We start from the raw sequence: 18,027 nt of genomic DNA on the forward strand, positions 1-18,027 counted from the left end.
GCCTCTACTCTCTGTTTACATACCCTGCAAAAACTGTCACTCTACAAGGACTTGGATAAGTTTTGGTCATACTACCCATCACGCGCTGCAACAAATTCCTCCTGAGGAATAAGCCCATGTAAGAATTCTTTCTGATGTATTCATACTAACTGTTTAATAAGCCTAAACATGTAGGAAAGTGTCATTTTCAGCCGTTCCAAGTTGCTGCAGGGATGTTTCCAACAACCGCAGCAAGCTTGACATGCTCATTTGTTGTTGCAGGATGAAATGTTGTAAGTAAGTTCTGACTTTCTGAGGACTTAAACCATTGGACTGTACCTTACTTCATGTGGTCCTTAAACGTCTGTAAGTGGCCTGCGATACAAAACTTTGCTCCTTACATTATAATTGTGTATTAAAATAGGCGAAATAACCTGCACCTTTGAAGTTTTGTATAAGCAGGCTGAGTTTATGCAGGCAATATTTTCTTTTTTCTCAAGATACACCACTAACGGGACCATTTTAGATTACCCGACATGAACTCAGCCGATGTATGGTGTTAGCTGACTGCCTGCTGCTCGCATCTCGCCTGTAATGGAAATGTATGAATCTGTCTTGAGTTCAAACACATGACCGGCTGAACTGAAAACAAGAGAGAGTGTGAGCAAACCGTGATCTCTCTAAAAGATAAGAGCATCCTCTTTGCACTCGTTCGAAGGGCCTGCTGTGGGTTATGGGGACTGGAGAGTTCCCCAAATGACGACATGTTTTCATGGGGGTTGTATTTGGATTGGAACAGTGAAAAGATGGAGTCCAAAATATGTCCCAATTTATTTCTAGGTCTCAGTAAATCCGGGGGTCTAACTTTCAATTTCTCTTTGTTTTTAAGTTTGTTCGGGTTAACATTGCCAAAGTTGACACGCTTTTGGTTTTTTTTTTGGAACAGTGGGCATCAGAACCATTCACCATACATTTACATTTATTCATTTATCCACCATTTTTTTTAATCTAAAGCGGCTTACAAGTGAGCAATGCGTTGCAGGTGATGTGGGGTTCATCGATTAGTGGAGGAGTACTTAAGAGAGTACCCATTCACTCTCTTAAGCCTAGTTTATGCTTCTGCGTCAAGTCGACGGCGTAGCTATGCTACTGTGATTGGTCCGCTCAGAATGGAATTTCCAGCAGTTGCTTTCCCCGGTCTTAATGGCTGTATACGGCGAAGAAGCTCAGCCCGTTGACATTAGAAAGCACCGAAAGTGCATTCATTCAACCAGGTTCCTTAGTGGGTGAACCACTGTTTTAAATTCACCCACTTCCAGCCTTGACAGATTTTGTGGTCATACAGACCACCTCCGCAAACGTCTTCTCTGTATATTGCAATACAAGCATTCGTTCTTCAATATTGATGAGCTCCAACTGCAAATACAGCTGCTCCACCTCGGTTGCCATAGTCTTCTGCTCCAAATTAGGAACTTGATCTATTTGTTAGGATATTTGTCACAGCGCTTTGTTCTTTTTTTGACCCAAACCTCCCCCCAAATTGTCTGCCATATTTTCTATTTTCCGCAAGTAATAAGAAATAATTCTGCCCGGGTATGAAGAATGTACCTTGGCTTAAATCTGGGTATCAAAGGTCTCTTGCCTGAAGTTTCAATCTACGCAACTAAAAAAAAAACACACCCAATCGTTTATGGGTTTACTTTTGATGAAGTTTCTCTAAAAGTACAGCGCAACGCACACACACCCGGGATGCCTTTCTCCTCTCCTCATATGTGCTATGCCCACTGAAGGCATTTGTCACTTGGATGTAATTACATGTTGTTTCTCGGCTGCTTCTCGGCAGAGGGACAAAAACAGGTCAGCCTTCCTCACCTTAAATTGCTGCAATGAATAAAGTATGAATGACTCTTCACATAAGTGGACCCTTGTTTCTGTGATTTTGGTGGTGGTTTTTTTTGTTGTTTGTTTTGAATTCCACATTGAGCACGAACCCAGCCTCAACATCGCAGGGTATCTTTGTGGATCCAGTTAGCCTAGTTAAATGCTTTAATTCCTTCTATGTTGTGGAATGTTAACATGGTTCCCTGGCAATTTGGCAGATGAACACTCGCCAATCGCTGAAATTATTCTGTCACCAGAGGAATCGCGTAGAATCAATGTAAGACTAAAACTGTTTTTCAACTGGACAGCATTTTGTCATCTTCGGCTCCCTCTTCCATAATCAAGGCACCACATGAACAATGCATAAAAACAACAGAATTTACCTGTTAAATATTTTACACTCCAGTCTGCCGTGCAGAGATCGCCTCAGCAGGACATGCATGTAAGATTACTGTTTTCTGCTAAGCACATGAGAGTTGTTTTTGTCTCCTTTCTGTCACACTTCTTGTAAACTTTTTGCACGAAATTGCGAAAGAAAGGAAGAGAAGAAAGCGAAAGACGGAAGTGATCGGATAGAGATGAAGGCTATTTGGGGGAGAAGGGAGATGAGGGTTGAAAGGGGGCGGGTGTGAAGATGTAAAGAACAAGGGGGAGGGGGACAGGAAGACCACAGAAGCAGGAGCAAGGAGCAGAGACAGTGAATGAGTTGTGTCAAAAGGATAAATGTCAGTAGGAGCTTCATCGTCTGTCTGAGCTAAGTTCTGCCTACCAAAATGCTGTGTGTAAATCGCAGAGCCGGGTTGCCCTCAGTCCGCCTCTCCAAGCACTGTAATGAGATTATAGACCTCTACAACGGTCTCTGCGTGTGTGTATGTGTGTGCATGTAGCAGACAGAATACTATTGAGCCCCGGGTGGAGGGGCACGATTCTGGTGGCTTACACGGGACGAGAGAATAAACGGCATTACTCACATCGCCAAACGCATCACATCGAGGACTGTTTGGGTGCTTCTGTATGCCTACACACACACAGAGGGTGAACTCTTTTTCATCCCTCATTTGCAGTAAAAATCCCTCAGTTGCGTAAAAACGGCTGATTTCTGCAGCGTCTGCTAAACAAGCCTCTGGCCCGTCACGTGTTTGAGTGAACACTGCAAACTTTTACCCTCAGTAACTAACTTATGAGGAAGTCTTTATTGAAACATGCAAAATTATAACTAGCTTGAAAGTCGATATGTGGTGTGATCGCCTTTATTCTCCAACACAGTCTGAACCCTCTTCGAAAAGCTTTCTTGACATTTCTGTAAGGAGTCTTCAGGAATAGTTCTCCAGGCTTCTTGAGGGACATTCTAAAGCTCTTCTTTGGATTTTGGATGCATTTTGTTCTATTCTGTCAAGATGATCTCACACTGCTTCAGTAATGTTGAGGTTTGGGCTCTGAGAAGGATTCAGACCTGCTGCCACTGATTTTCAGTCCACTTCTTGTGTCATTTGGCATAGCTCAGCATTCCTTAAGAATGCCTTCTTGACAGCCTCCCTTCAATGAAGACCATTTCTAACGAAGGTTCTGCGGACAGTACATGGATCAGCTGAAGGTCCCATGTCAGAACATCACTTTCAGATACTGTTCATCTGCTGTAGATAATATCACACTGCACAGCAATCTGAGATATGTCAAGTTTTGGCTCATTGCTCTTTTGGAACCACCTCGTTGATGCATTTTTGAGCATTTTGAAAAACTATTGATCTAACCCACTTTAAAATATTACAAGAAAGTCTTGTAAGCTAAATATAATTAAAAAAAAAAAGGGGGGGGGGAGGGGTTGCGCAACAGTTTTTCAGCCTATTATGGAACATTCAAATATCCTTTAGGTAACTCAAACTCATTAAAGCGCAGTACCTATAGAAATGTTCCCTTCCTATAGTGTAAATGCCTCACACTGAATCTCATTATAACTGTGGAACAATATAGCAGCCTATTAACACTCCAGCTCTTGTTTGTGAGCACATGATGTTTACTCCATGGCTATTTTATAGACTTATCGTTGGTATTTTTCCCAGAACTGAAGAAATGGAAACGTGTTTTTCTGACATGCTGCTCGTAAGATTTGTTTCGGATGAACACTGGTTCATCCCTTGAGTTAGGTGCTTTTGTTACGTTTGAATAATTCGCGGGGAAGTGTTAAGTTAAACACACAAACAAATATTTATCTCTAAAAATGGTCAGGTGCAAAGACTAGATAAAAATAAAAGAGTGAAAAAGCAGCCAATGCCCAAAGAAAAACTTTAAGAAACCTTCAGAAATTTTTAAAAACTATTGATCTAACCCACTTTAAAATATTACAAGAAAGTCTTGCTGCGTGGAAGCTAAATATAATAAAATGGGGGGTTTGCGCAACAGTTTTTCAGCCTATTATGGAACATTCAAATATCCTTTAGGTAACTCAAACTCATTAAAGCGCAGTCCCTATAGAAATGTTCCCTTCCTATAGTGTAAATGCCTCACACTGAATCTCATTATAACTGTGGAACAATATAGCAGCTTATTAACACTCCAGCTCTTGTTTGTGAGCACATGATGTTTACTCCATGGCTTCTCGACTCAGACTAGACTCTCAGTCCTTCATCCAAATCTAATATACCCATCCATAAATAGCTCACCTATCGAGCCCATATTCGGCATGAGTGACGCGACACTGGAGCCAATCCCGCCCGCCGAATTCACCAAACCCCGCCTCTCCACGCACTGCCGCCGCTCTAATAACCCTTCAACCGCCCATTCGCCTTAAATGGACAAGCAAGGCGGAGTTGATTGACAAACTAAATTACGCCCCTTCGTTTACAAACCCCTCCCCATCCTTTGGCTCCCTATCAGTGGCTATTTTGGCAACACGGATACGCATGGAGCTTCCATCACTTCCAGTCTCTTTTACGCACCGAGTCCGATTACGCGCGCAGGTACAGGGACCCCGAATTGCTTCATTTTCAGCCGCTACACTGCGCTATTAATCATCTCTGAAGGACTAATATGAAAGAAGTGGATGTAGAGGTCTGAGAGAACCAAGACAGGAGGCGCATTTCTTGTGGATCATTCTTGTTTTGCCATCACCGAGCGTCAGCATGGATGTCTTGGCGAACCACAGTATCTTTCAGGAACTTCAGCTTGTTCACGACACCGGCTACTTCTCTGCCATGCCGTCGCTGGAGGAAAACTGGCAGCAGGTACGTCTCAACTTTCGGTCCTCGTCGCTGTGAGGGGCTCGAGTCGCACGTCGCTGATTTTATGATCACATGCGCTCGGGATGCAGGCGTCAACTTTTCCTCCGAAGAGTGGATACGTGCGGTCCGGGCTGAAGTGAGGACATAAAATGCTTCCAGTCCCTCGTATATCAGACAGTTTTCCGAGAGACTGCTAAGTGGTTAAAATGCGAACGCACACCAGCGCGTAATAAAGCTGTCAAATGAGATCCGGGAAGATGAAGATCCCGATCCCATAATGGGGACTGAATTGATCGTGAATAATACATATGCATCCTTCAGATCACTGAGCTATCTGAGAGAAGTCCCCTCTCTTATTCATAATAGATACCCTAACATGTCTGGCTTTGTGCCATCTTTTAATGTAATTGTGAAAAATATGTGCGAGGGAGGCGCAAAAGAACTGTCATCTGCATGTTCGCTCCGATATTTTTCCCCATGTAGCACGCGCTTCCTTCAATTTAGCTTATGACTGTGGAGAAGTAGAAGGGTCCACGCGAGCACATGGCGAGGGATGCGTGGGGAGATGCGCCGGTACTTTACGCGATCTTTACTGCTCTTAGATCGTCCTAAAACACACGAAATGAAACGTGTGTTGGTGCAAATAACGACATTTACTATGGAAAATGGCATCTGTTTGACTCCTTTAACATTTTCTGGTGCAGAAATGCATAAAATCTTCAAATATTGATAATAAATCTGGTTTTCTCAAACTCTCCTCTCACTTTTCCCTCACCTCCAGCCTCCATTCCCCTCAACAAACCTCCTAGTTTCCCTTTTTTCCACCCCATTAAAAAAAAAAATCTAAGACTCTCTAAGGGCCTCCTGCATTGCTGCTGCTGCTACTGGAGATGCTGTTTTCAGTGCTGCTCTCCACTGACCAGGCAAAAGAAGCAGGGGGGAAAAATCATTGCGTGGAAATTTGATGCCTGTGTTGTTCATGAAATTGGAGCTTCAGTTTTTCATCACTTGTCTGCTCCATGCGGATAGAGGAGGATGGGGATGGAGGAGGGGTGGGGGGAGAGATGGAGAAACCGGTGCGTGACCGCGGATGTCTTCGCCGTGGCCGGCCTGCCTAATTGGCATCCTACTGTTAGCCACCGACGCATCTTTTCATAACAAGTCTCAAACTCCCTACTCGCTGTCAGTGAATTTTTAAATTGCACGGGCCTACGTGTACCATATGCAGCGCGCGTCTCTCCCCTGTTTCTCACCCACTACCCGCATATCAAAATCAATACCTAATGCAAATGGAAGAGGGAGACAGCTGCGCGCGTAGGCCGGGGAAGCTCTTATCTGTGGAGACTGGAAATGTCAGTTTTCTTTGATTGAAATGATTCTTTGCAGCACATTTTCCCAGGACAACGTCCATTTTGGACTAAAAGAAAACCATGGGGACTTTTGTAAGAGCTGTCTCTCGAAAGCCTTAATGTCTTTGAACCCAACAGCACTCATTTATCCATTTTCAACCATTTCCTTTGTCTTATTGTTTCTTAAATGATATCTAATTTAAACATTTGCTGTTTGCTTTTACAGACAAACTCTCATTAAACCTGATCCCACTGATGGCTAAATGGAACGATGAAGCAAACAGAATATAAGCTGATGCAACTTTATCCACAACTTGTGTAGAAGTTCTCATATTATCATTAGAGTATCACCCTTCGGACGAATTTTTCATCAAGAAAGTGTGTATTTTCATGTCATTATCCAGTGGTGTATTTTATGCCAGTACTAACCAAGTAGCTCTGCCTAAACTTGACCAAAAGTAAACAACGAATGAAAAGAAAACAGAGGGAAAACTAGTGGAAAAAAAAATTCCTGGTGAGGTCTTGTGACCAAAAGTGCTAAGACTTCATGCCCCATCACCCCACCAATCTCCTTATTGAGTAGATTCCTGACAGACATTTGATCTTTTGCTGGTATTTGCAGTTTTGATAAATCGTTGGTCCTTGTGCATCACTGTATGCACCAAAATGAACTCCACCTGCTGTGACAAAAAGGCAGTATTTGGTGCCCTGGAAGGAAAACTAGATGATTAACAGAGTGTGACCTACAATCCTCCCAGTTTCCATCCTTTTTTTTCCAACAGCGTTCAGTCTCAGTGTCCCACTGCGAATCAGAGGAGTGATTATCTTAGAACATTTTTTTGGAAAGCAACCCTTAGTTTTGGATAAGAAGATCACACTCCATCCTTGTGAGCACAAGGATTAAGACTTGCCCCACACTTTGAATCTTCCTCTCCCCATGCAGTGCAGAGATGTGCTTGGCAAAGCCTTCCTTGTGCTCATTGCAGCAGGATGAAGACGCCACAAGTCCTGCTGAATGCAGGAATTATGAGTTGGGGCTCGCCTTAAAAGCTTTGTCTCCTGCAGTGGACCCGCGGTTTGAGTAGTCCCCGCTGTATTCTGGGCACAATTTAGAATTTGATGCTTTTATGGCATCTGATGGTAAGATAGGGGGCCGTTGTAGTCGGCCCCCTAAATGGCTGCCTGAGATGTGAGGGCAAGAATGATGACTGTGTCCCCTGTTGGTGTCTGTGAGGCATGATTCAGCCAGTTATAGAGGGATGGGGAGCAGAGAAGGAGTAAAGTGTTTTGGAGGTCTGCAGATGGTACATTTGAGGCTGCTATTTGTTCCATTATTGAACCTAATAGTGCCAAACTGAACTGTGCTGTCTCGCTTCCAAATCCCAGTACAGTTGGTTGTTCAGAGTTGGAACAAACAGCAGGGCTGAGCTGGATTTGGAACAAGCAGAGCGGGTCAAAACTTGCTCATTATGTGTGGAACCCAGTTTCACTCAAAGCAGAGACGGCACGTGTTATTTTGCATCTTTGGACCAACAGAAATGACTTGTTGTCTTGGCTACAATTTCCAGTGCTTGTTATGCTCATTTGTAAACTGACATTTTGCTCAGATAAAGCCTCGTTGAGCCTCACTGACAGTTTCAGTATCGTCAGAACAATTTGATGCTGACATATAAGATAAGCAACTGAAATTAAATCCGGCTGATATGATGGATTATTATTTATTTTCTTTTCCCATCTTCAGGCTCCAGTGATGATGTGCCCTTATTGCACAGCACTTGACCCTGATGGGTAGGATGTAACCTGACACCACCCATGGTTGTCTGTTTTTGACCTCAGGATACATTCCATACCCTCCAAAGCATATATCATCCCTCTGGGGTTCATCACACACACAGAGCACTCACATTTAGACCGAGGAGTGCCTGATGCCTACCCAAGCGAAGATGGCTGCTCTGTGTATTATGGGCTTCGTGCGGATGTAGATTGCACTCTGGCATAACCTCCAGATGCAAACCAACACGCTCAGATGCAACGACTTACATCTAGTTCTTAGTGGCGACATCTCTCAGACGGCGGCACAAACTCCATCTGGGGGGGGGGGGGGGGGGGGGGGACGTCAGGGGAAGTTGCCGAGCACGCACATTCCTCCCACCGCAGGGTTTTGCATTTCACAGTCCGGTGGGCTTGAACCCCCCCCCACCCCCTCCCTTGCCCCCTACCCTTGGGGTTGGCTGGCACCGGGAGGCAGACATTCACAGAACAAGTGGGTAGCGAGACATGGCGATGAGCAGGAAGAAGAAACGGGGATGCAGATAGATGGAGTCATTTAGCATTTTGACTGAGGCCTCCGAGGGAAAAGTCTCCCCACGCTGGGCTATTAAAGCTGTGGTCAGTGCCAGAGAAATGCAGCAGCGCCGAGAACCCTCGCGCAGCCTCTGGAGACATCGCCAGGAAGATTAAGAGGAGCAACAAAAGATAAAGCGGAGAATCGCCAGCGAAACTGTGAATATCCATATGCATCCATAAGCAGCTCTGTGCATGTCTGAGTGCGCGCATGCTGGTGCGTGTGTGTCTCAGAATGTTATGTAATCCTCAGTGGGCCACAGCTGCTTTCTCACACAGACAGCAGGCATGCTGGGGAGCACAGCCAACTGGCCCCCGCCTTCCTGTCTTCCTCCATCCCTTGTTTCTCCTTTCTTTCTGTCTGCCCGCTTTTCCTTCCCACTTTCTTCTTGTAGAATTAGCACAGTATGGATTTTTGATCGCCGCATGGCTGCTATGTAAGCTCTGGACTCTTTCTTTTCCGCCACACTGTACTGTACGCTCCTCAGCTCTGTTGAAACACAGTGGGTGCCAGGTAAACATGCTTTCTGAGTCACTCTTGTTTGCTTTGTGAGGCACCTGCAACAAAAAAAAAAAAAGGAACCAGCATTGATGTTACGAAGGAAAAACATACTAAGCAATCCTAAAACACATCTCGTGTTTTGACGACCTTTCACTGGCTGCTACTCGATGTAATTTTATGCAAATTAAAATTAAATCAATCCTGTAAGAGGCACAGTTCGGCCTTCAGCAAGCAGGAGGAGGGAGGACAAACTGGGACTTAATCTTATTTGTCTCGAAAGAGCTCCTGGAAGTGTTTCCGTTCCAGACATGTTGCTTTATTAAAATGTCACATTTACTCTTAGTGTGAGACATGAAATGAAGTTTGGGCGCGCTCCCATAAAAATAAAAAAAAAATCGTCACTGGCATTTGATTGAGCTGACATTTGGTCCCCGTTTGAACCCATCCTCAAAGTTTTGCGATCAGCTACCTCATGACTCTCAGATGGCGAGCACGGAGCTGATTCCTAACAGCGTTGTTTTGCTCGCCTCTAACCCGACAGCAGTCAGATGATCTTGAAGATGGATGCCACGTAGAATGTATTTGACATGGCCTGGTCTGTGATGCAGTGAGGCATGAAAGGAAGCCTTTGTGTGGCGCTGCTCAGTGCAGCATCTCTGCTCGGCTCTTTAAAGCATTTTTCAGCAACAAGGTTATCACTCAGTGCATCGATCCCGGGAAAAGATGTTTAATGAGGAGAGGGCTCGTCCTCTGTATTAAAAGAGCAGTGACTTAATTTTGTTATTGTACACAGATAAATGAGCTGAAACAGTAAAGACTCAATTTGGCTCCTGAGCAGACACGCTGCTGCCTGTTTTCTAGACAACATTTGCATGTATTCAATTATCTTTTACAGGAGAAAAGTATCTTTTGAATCTGTTTGCTTATGTTGATTGTCCGAGTCTTATGGTCTGAATGCACATTGTAACACGGAGGCTCAGAATTGGAGTATTTTATTTTGATTTTACAGGATATTCTCTTAACAAAGGGATTTATTTTCTTCTCATGCACACACCATTAGGTTTGTGTGTCTGTGTATCTTGTGTAATGAGATGTGCGAGCGACCCCCTGACCCAGTAACATCCATTTTGCCATAAGAGCGCTTAGTGAACTCTGCCACCTCTGTCTCATCACTCAGGCAGCTGAGAGGCGATTGCCAGTGATAGGTACCGGCTACTGCTTTATGGGCACTGATGAAAAGATGGGAAGCGCTGATGAAAGAGAGGACGGCTGTGGAAGTATTCATTTGTCTGACGCTTCGGTGACAGAAGGAGAGGCAGAGGAGGTGGTGTAAGGAGAAAAAGGCAGAGAAGGCGGGGAGAGCAGAGGACGGAAGGGGGGAGAGTGGCGAACAAGTACATCTTTATGTATGGCTTCCTTCTGTGAAACGCTCTGCTACCCCAGGTTTGATTAACAGTGAGAAGAGGAGCCAGTCATTTTTTTCGCCTCACACCAGCACACATGGCTTGGCAATGACTTTCACATCATTTGAGGGGAAATCGGGAAGCCGTTACAGCACCTTACAGTGATCCGACATGCTTCGCTGCTGCCATCCGGGTGGGGAGACTGCGGGGAGAAAAGAAGTCTCAGACACTTGTTTTATGCTTCAAAATCACTGCTCTATCCATCCCCGATGCTCTATCTCATGACTCTCCCTTGCTCCCTTTTTTTCCCTTTGACAAATTCTGAGAAGACAGTTTTGACAAAGTCACAGCTGCCTTGTTTGATTTGCCCTGCTCTAACCCGTACTCAGAGTCAGCCTCCACAGAAAGTCAAACCCAGGAGTGTTATGCGATCAAAATTGAGCAAAAAGCTCAAACTAAAAGAGGCCCCTTTACACAGAGCATGTGAGGAGTCAAAGGTGCAAAACACAAAATTCCCCTGATGAAATCAAAAGTATTCCTTGTCTTGTTTTAAAAGCCTTCTCAAGGAGCAGCTGTAAAATGAGGTGTGTTCTTACGAGAGAGACTGTAACAAAGTGACAGCTTTTTGACTTTATCACGTTAGTTATTTTGGAAAAGCGTTGAACGAAGATCGATTTCATTCCCATATCTCTACACTTAAGCACTTATAAGGTTGGTGAACCTAATGTAGGTTAAGTTAAAGGTTAGGCTTGCTTAGGCTCGCATAAAAGCTGGGTAAGCATAAAGGTTAGCATAAAGACTGGACGCGAAGGGTCAACAACCAACCACGATCTGTCCAAAAGTAGCATAACTCATTGGCCAGTAACTCCAAATTTCACAAAATTAAGTAAGATAGCATTTGTTTGATTTGTACAAAAACTAAAAAGTAGAAACATTGTTCTGATTTGTGATTTTAGGCTTCTAAAGCTCCAGTTCCATTGGGAAAAAACTCCACTAGGATCTGGCTTTCTCTTCAAATGCCTTCCAGTACTTGTGGGTATTAATCAGCTCCACTTCCAATAAGCAATGACAGGAATATGACTCCCATATGGACAAGCTATCTTTCCCTGAGTGTGTGCTATCCTTCCCTGTGGCATCAAGCATTAGCAAAGCTCTAAAATGCTATAAGTTTGAACAACATTGTACCAGCTAAAGCATCAGGTGCACTGAAATTGACAAAAGTACCAACTTGTGGATAAAAAGTGATGCAACAGACCAATATCAGTCTGCACGGTAGCTAGCGGCTAACTGTTGAGTATTGCTGTATTGTCAGGAAATTGCCTGAAAGATATTGGAATGCGATCCTCTCTTTTTTACGTGAATGCATATCATATCTATGGTAACACTGCTTCTGGCAATGGTTAAAGAGCCAGTCACCTTATTGGCTGTACCTGCATTTAAAGGAGAAAAAAACTAAAAAAACAATGTAGATGCCAAATTTAGTGGGAAAAGGGCACATTTCTGTTTTTTTAAATCTTGGTAGAAGTCAAAATTAAACTGATCTGTTTTTTGATTCTGACTGCTGTGCAAAAACAAAGTGAAATTGCATCTTATTTGCATTGAGGGGTGTGTTCTAAATAACATGTAGAATACTTGCCAAGAGTCACTCTATGCAAAAAAACCCTTGACTATGCAAAGGCTCAAATTAATTTGCTCCCTATCCTTTGACTTTGGCCTCAGCTTGTTTAATCACCCAGCCTCACATAGTTAGACATCCACCAGCTTTAACAATGACCACAAACTCATACTATGTGCCGGCATTTTAAAGCACTAATTGTCTGTGGCATTCGAAGCGTTACATCCCCATCTTCCTATCTACCTGTTGCTAGGCAGCCTTGGCAAGAAGGAAGATCAGCTTTTTGTTTGTTTAGCTGTCAGTCTGGGAGGCTAATCCCACCCCAAGGGAGCTTTTGCCATCCAGAAACCAGAGATCCAGCCATGTGGACCATCTTTCTCCAAAGACTGAGCTAGAGCAAGGGGGTAAAAAGAGATGGACCGGAGAGAAAGACAAGGGCAATTTGTCCTGAGTAAACACTGCTGCTTGTTGTTGTCATCCAAAGCCAGTCATCAATCACGGCCCTAAGCTCTTGGTGGTGACAGCCACAAGGACACGACACTCTCTGAAATTGGTTGAAAAGTTTAAAAAGTAAGGCAGTCATTGGTGAAGATCACAGCCTGCTTCCCAATGTAGCCCTTGTTGACTTTTTAGCAGAGTGAGTGCTTGTGTAAAAGTCTTTCAGAAAGATGTTAAATTGGCTCCAAGTGGCACTCAGTGTCCACAAATGTGTGTGTGTGCTTGACTTTCTGCATTATTCCTTCAGTCAGTGTGTTTGTGTGCATTTGTGTGCAGTCATGTGTGTGCATGCTTTGCATGCCGGCCTCAGCACTTGGCTGTGGTGGTCATGCAAAGCCAGTTTGTGCGTATTTCCACCTGTTAAGGCTCTCTGCTCCAAAGTTGCCTCATCATTCCTCCCTTTTCCTCTTACCTCACTCTTTCTTACCCTCGTCCCGTCTTTATTATATTTCTTTCTCACCCTGCTCTTTTATTTTTTTTAATTCCTTTGAGATCAACCCCCTTACTGTATCGGCTTCTCTGTTATACTTGGTACATGGTAGCCATTTTCGCCTGTGGGGATGGTGCCATGTGCCAAAACTGACATCACAATAGCTGACATGCTTTGATGTGTTACCCGGTCTTGCACCTTCAGTGTTTTGTAACCTGGCTCGTGGTACATTTAAAAAGCAAGAAAGTACAGTTACTTTAAATCTTACAAAACATGATAAAAGAAATAAAAAAAATAAAAAGTGAAACATTAAAACTGTGTAGTTACATTTTTGTATGCTGTACTTCCTGTGTGACCTCTGCTAGAGCAATTTCTGCGGTGTCACGGTGCCATTTCCCAGAAGGGACGGCTACTGTTTAGGAAGAAAACTGCAGTTACTCCAGACCACCTGAAGTACAGGTATAGTACTGTGTTCACATTGCAATTCACTTGCATGGCAGCAGCTTTATCCTCCCTCTTGCTCTTCCAACTCGATCATCTAAAAGTAGAGCGCATTGTACTTGTTTTGGCAGCTTGAAACCAGGGGTGAGGACACAGATGTGGTGGTCAGAAATAGATAAAGGCTATTTTTTTTTTCCATTGTCAGCAGCTGCTACTAAAATTGCTGGAAGATTTAACAAGGTTCCAAATGACCCTAAAGACACAGATATCTTGAGCCAACTGGGTGTATTAAGTAGTTTCAGTCCTTCCAAGCTCCTGCGGGGTTAAGTTGCCTGAGAAAGATACCGCTTGTGTTCTCAGAACCAGACAGATTCCACCTGAATTGGAATTAACCCCACATGTCAAGGCCTGCAAGTGCAGGTTATACGCTGTGAAATATATTACTTTGACATGCATGCTTAGAAGAGGAAGGCTGAATGCGTCAAAATGGACAGGCAGAGGGGGTTAGGCGATTTTGCACCTTGCCTCACTCTTCGAATGGCCTGGGAAGTGCCCTTGTGTGATTTAATGAGACCTGTGGGAAGAGCCATTCATCAGCATGACAGTGTACCTCTGTTTCCCATTGTTCTGTTCTGGTATGTGAGGAGAGCAGTGTGTGTTTTAGCCTTAATGATGGGCCGGCAACCCTTTGAATAGATGAATCTCCTGGTGCTAATTAAGATTTAGGCTGCCAAGAGACATCTGTGTTTATTTCTTCCGCCCACTCCGCTTCCTCGGAATAACTTGCATGCGAGCGAGCAGTTTACGAGATGATGAGTTTGAAATCTTGGCCAAAACTGGTAGTTTGGGTGGTGACCTGTGGTCAGCATAAATGCAGGGCCTTGATCAAAGTCAACTGGTCACTTCAAACACACATGCATGCGCTGTTTGATTCATCCCTGAAATGCAGATTTCATGGAGGCAGAGATGGTCATCAGAACAGTTTGCATCTTGAACAATGACGATGGGGATTTTATTTTTCATTTCACGCTGCTTCGGATAATCATCTGTCGTTTTTCTAAATGTCAGATTCAAAAACCAAATGCAACTTGTTATTTTCTAAATGTGTGTGGATGTGTCTACTTGAGCTCCTCGAGGGCTTCGCAACAGAACAATACTGTTTGTGTTCAGTGCAACTCACAGCGAAATAACCTCTCTTCATGCTTTTCACTGCTGTCAAGTACTTTAATTAGTGCTATAATCCAACAGATCATCAACAGATCCCAATTGGGCAGTTTTTTCTATTTTTGATAGCTGCTAGGGAAGACACGCTGTGGCAACTCTAACCCCCAGAGCATTCTTTGTTGTCATCCACCCATTTCTTCACTTACCTGCCTATCCTTCTTGCTCTTTACACGTTGCCCTGGGTAACAGGCTTAGCCAACCCTGATATACTTGTTAGGGCCATAGATCATATGTCTTTGTTCACATGGTTTTTGGAACTGAGGTCCAGTGTTTATTACCCAAAAGTATTGCCTTTCCATGTCCCGAATTCCTTGTTTTCTTTTTAATTAAGACCCATGTTTTTCGCAAACATACCTTATACCCAACCTAGAGTCTCCAGAAGGAAGTAAACCATGGATATGTACCATCTCAGCATCTCTCACGTGGCTATATTGCATTTTAACGTATAATCTAAATATACCTCAGTAGACATTTTGGCAGAATAGATTAACCTACCTCTTAACTTTAACTCTTATTCACTGTTGAGGCACTGACTGGCTGGTAGAAGGAGATTGAGAAGATCATTACATACATGCATGAGCCTGAGCTTTGCTCTCAGATTGAGGTCTTATCCTTTCATTTTTGTTTTGAATTCACAACGACTGCTACAGTTTGAGCTCTCCTGGCCACGATATCATGCTCGGGACCCTTTTTCTGACAATATACAATATCGGCAAGGTGCTTGTCCTGGCACGGTAACCGTTTGTCATCTGTTTTGTTTCGCCCGCGCTGATTTCACTTCCATATTTGAAACTTTATCCTTTTGATCCAAGCATTCCACATGGTCCTCCTGCCAGATTGACAGTGTTGTTTGCAAAACTGAGGTTGGTGATTTATTGCTGCTGCAGTTTCTTTGTGGTGTTAAAATGCCTGAGTGCATAATTCTCTCCAGGGAGATAGGTCGGAGATAGAAGGCAGCCCTGATGCACATTGACTGGGGTTTCGGGCGCCACGTTTTGAAGGAGCTGTTGATGAGCGCTACACTACTGGTTTCGCTGTACAATCTTTTTACACATGTTGCATACTTGTTTCAGACTTAAAACATTGAATAACCAGTGTTGCAGATATGTTGTCCCTTCCATCTTTTAACTAAACTCATACTTAAACATGAATCTTTGACCATCCGAATCCCACTTGTGTATTTCAGGGAGAAGAATTTGATAACTTATGCTAATGAGAATGAAGGGAACCCTATCCTCCTCCCATTCCTCCCCTCATCCAACCTTCCTCAAAATCACTCCCTGCTTGTCTGTGCAAGCTTTCGTGTGGCTAGACAGCACATCCTCCCTCTCTCTAGTTTACTATGTGTTATTCAGTCTATTGCCCCAGATATTATTTCATTGTAAAATGATGCCAATTAGTAAAAGCCAGTCGCCAGTGGCTGTGGTCTGGCTCCTTCTACATTCCGGCGGGGAAAGTTATTTGGGTCGGTAGCTATTTTCAGCCTGTGATGTTGCCAGGAATACTTCAGGGAGCAGCCACTGTTTTATAAGAGAGCACATCAATAATTTCCATTGGTGTGTGTGTGTGTGCATAACCAAGAAAGACAGAGACAGACAGAATATAGCAGGTTGGTGTGTGTGTGTGTGTTTATACCTGGAGGTAAAGCTGTTGTTTTATGTTGAATATTCAGCAGAGAATGTAGTGTACATTGTACATAAACACACACTTGTTCCCACGTTCACTCCAACTGCCTCGACCTTTTCTTAATTTGAAACACATTAATTTGCCAGCCTTTGAACTTTAACCCCAAATCTTAAGTCAGCGCCAAGACAAGGCTTTACCCTTTGCCCTGTAATCACCTGCTTTTTCAAACTGTAAGCTTTGCTTGTGGGACACCAGTCAAAGAGTACACACACAAGCACATTCAGACCTACAGGCCAAAGTCAATGAGTTCTTAGCACCTCTCTCTGTGTCTAACCACCCTCCTCCCCTCTCCGCTGAGAAGCTGTACATTGTCAGGATGAAATTGGGGTGAAAAGTCCTCGCACTCCTGCTGAAAAGCCAGCCGCTCCGAACCGAAGGGTGAATGGGTTCAGCCTGCCGTGATGCCTCCGCCTCTCCTCGTGCAACCTAAACTCACACACAAGCGCACACTCTCCCCACGCTATCTCTTAGAGGAGAGCTCGCAGCTGTAGTGGCGGCGAGGAGACATCTTTCAATATTTTAAGCGGCTTGGGCTAATCTTTGTCACTCAGGTTTGTTTTGAAAGCATTGCTGTGGGATAAAGAGGGAATGACAGTGCCCCACCTCCTGTTTGCACGGCTCCTTATGTGCGAAAAAGTAACCAAACAGGTTCCCTTGTAAACTCGCGGTCCAACACGTTTTTGACCCCCAAGCTAATCCACCTTGGCCTTGCAACACTGTGCCACTGACCTGCTTTCGCTGCTGCTGCCTGTCCTGCTCACATGCACTCGCTACTCCTGTTATTCGAGATCTGGTGGCGTAATGAGTGACAAAGCTGTGGCTCCTTATTCAGGCATGGGGAGGCATGTAAGAAATAACTGTTTTGGCTCTTATCAGTGTGGGCACTGCACAACTCTTCACGGTCCGTGAATGTGATTTGGCTGCTGAGCAGCCCCTTCTGACTGGTACTGTATGAGGAGGAAGCAGAGTTTTTCCGCTTCACTGTTCCCTTTATCTCTCTGCTTCTTTTTCACCGGCCGCCACTCTTTTGTTTCTCGGTGCCTTTTCCAGCCAAGGCCCCATTCTCTTGCCCCTTCATTGTGTGCGGTAATGAAGATTAGCCAGCCTGCCGCACACAATGGGGTCCCCACATCCGGAGCACAGACTCCCCAAATCCTGTCGCAAGCTGCTAACCCTGGTGTATAACCACTGATGCTGCCGACTCCCCTTCCATCCACAAACCCCCCGCACACACATACGCATCGTCTTGTTCATTCAGACACGCACACAAACGCGGCCAATATGCACTCTGCACTCTGCCGTGTTGAAAGCAAATGGATGAAATGCCCCCTGATTAGATTAGGGTGGTTTTGACAGCTGAGAGGGAGCGCTCGGCGACTCACACGCCGATAAACAGCAGCTCACCCAAATCCAGTTAAAGAGAGACAGAGTTCCCCTCCCCAGTGAGTGCAACACGGC

At 44.3% G+C, this 18,027-nt stretch overlaps 1 protein-coding gene across 1 annotated transcript in view; it reads left to right on the top strand.

The window, feature by feature from the left end:
• Positions 1–4,753: 4,753 nt before the first annotated feature.
• LOC140292382 (Krueppel-like factor 7) overlaps positions 4,754–18,027 on the top strand; it is a 41,739-nt gene continuing 28,465 nt past the window's right edge. Inside the window, exon 1 of the mRNA XM_072379486.1 lies at positions 4,754–5,081. Coding sequence (XP_072235587.1) covers positions 4,980–5,081 — 102 coding nt within the window. The 5' untranslated portion in view covers positions 4,754–4,979. The remainder of the gene's footprint in view (positions 5,082–18,027) is intronic.

This window comes from Leuresthes tenuis, unplaced genomic scaffold, assembly GCF_036924035.1.
Source record: "Leuresthes tenuis unplaced genomic scaffold, fLeuTen1.0.hap1 SCAF_1, whole genome shotgun sequence".
NCBI classification, from domain to species: domain Eukaryota; kingdom Metazoa; phylum Chordata; class Actinopteri; order Atheriniformes; family Atherinopsidae; genus Leuresthes; species Leuresthes tenuis.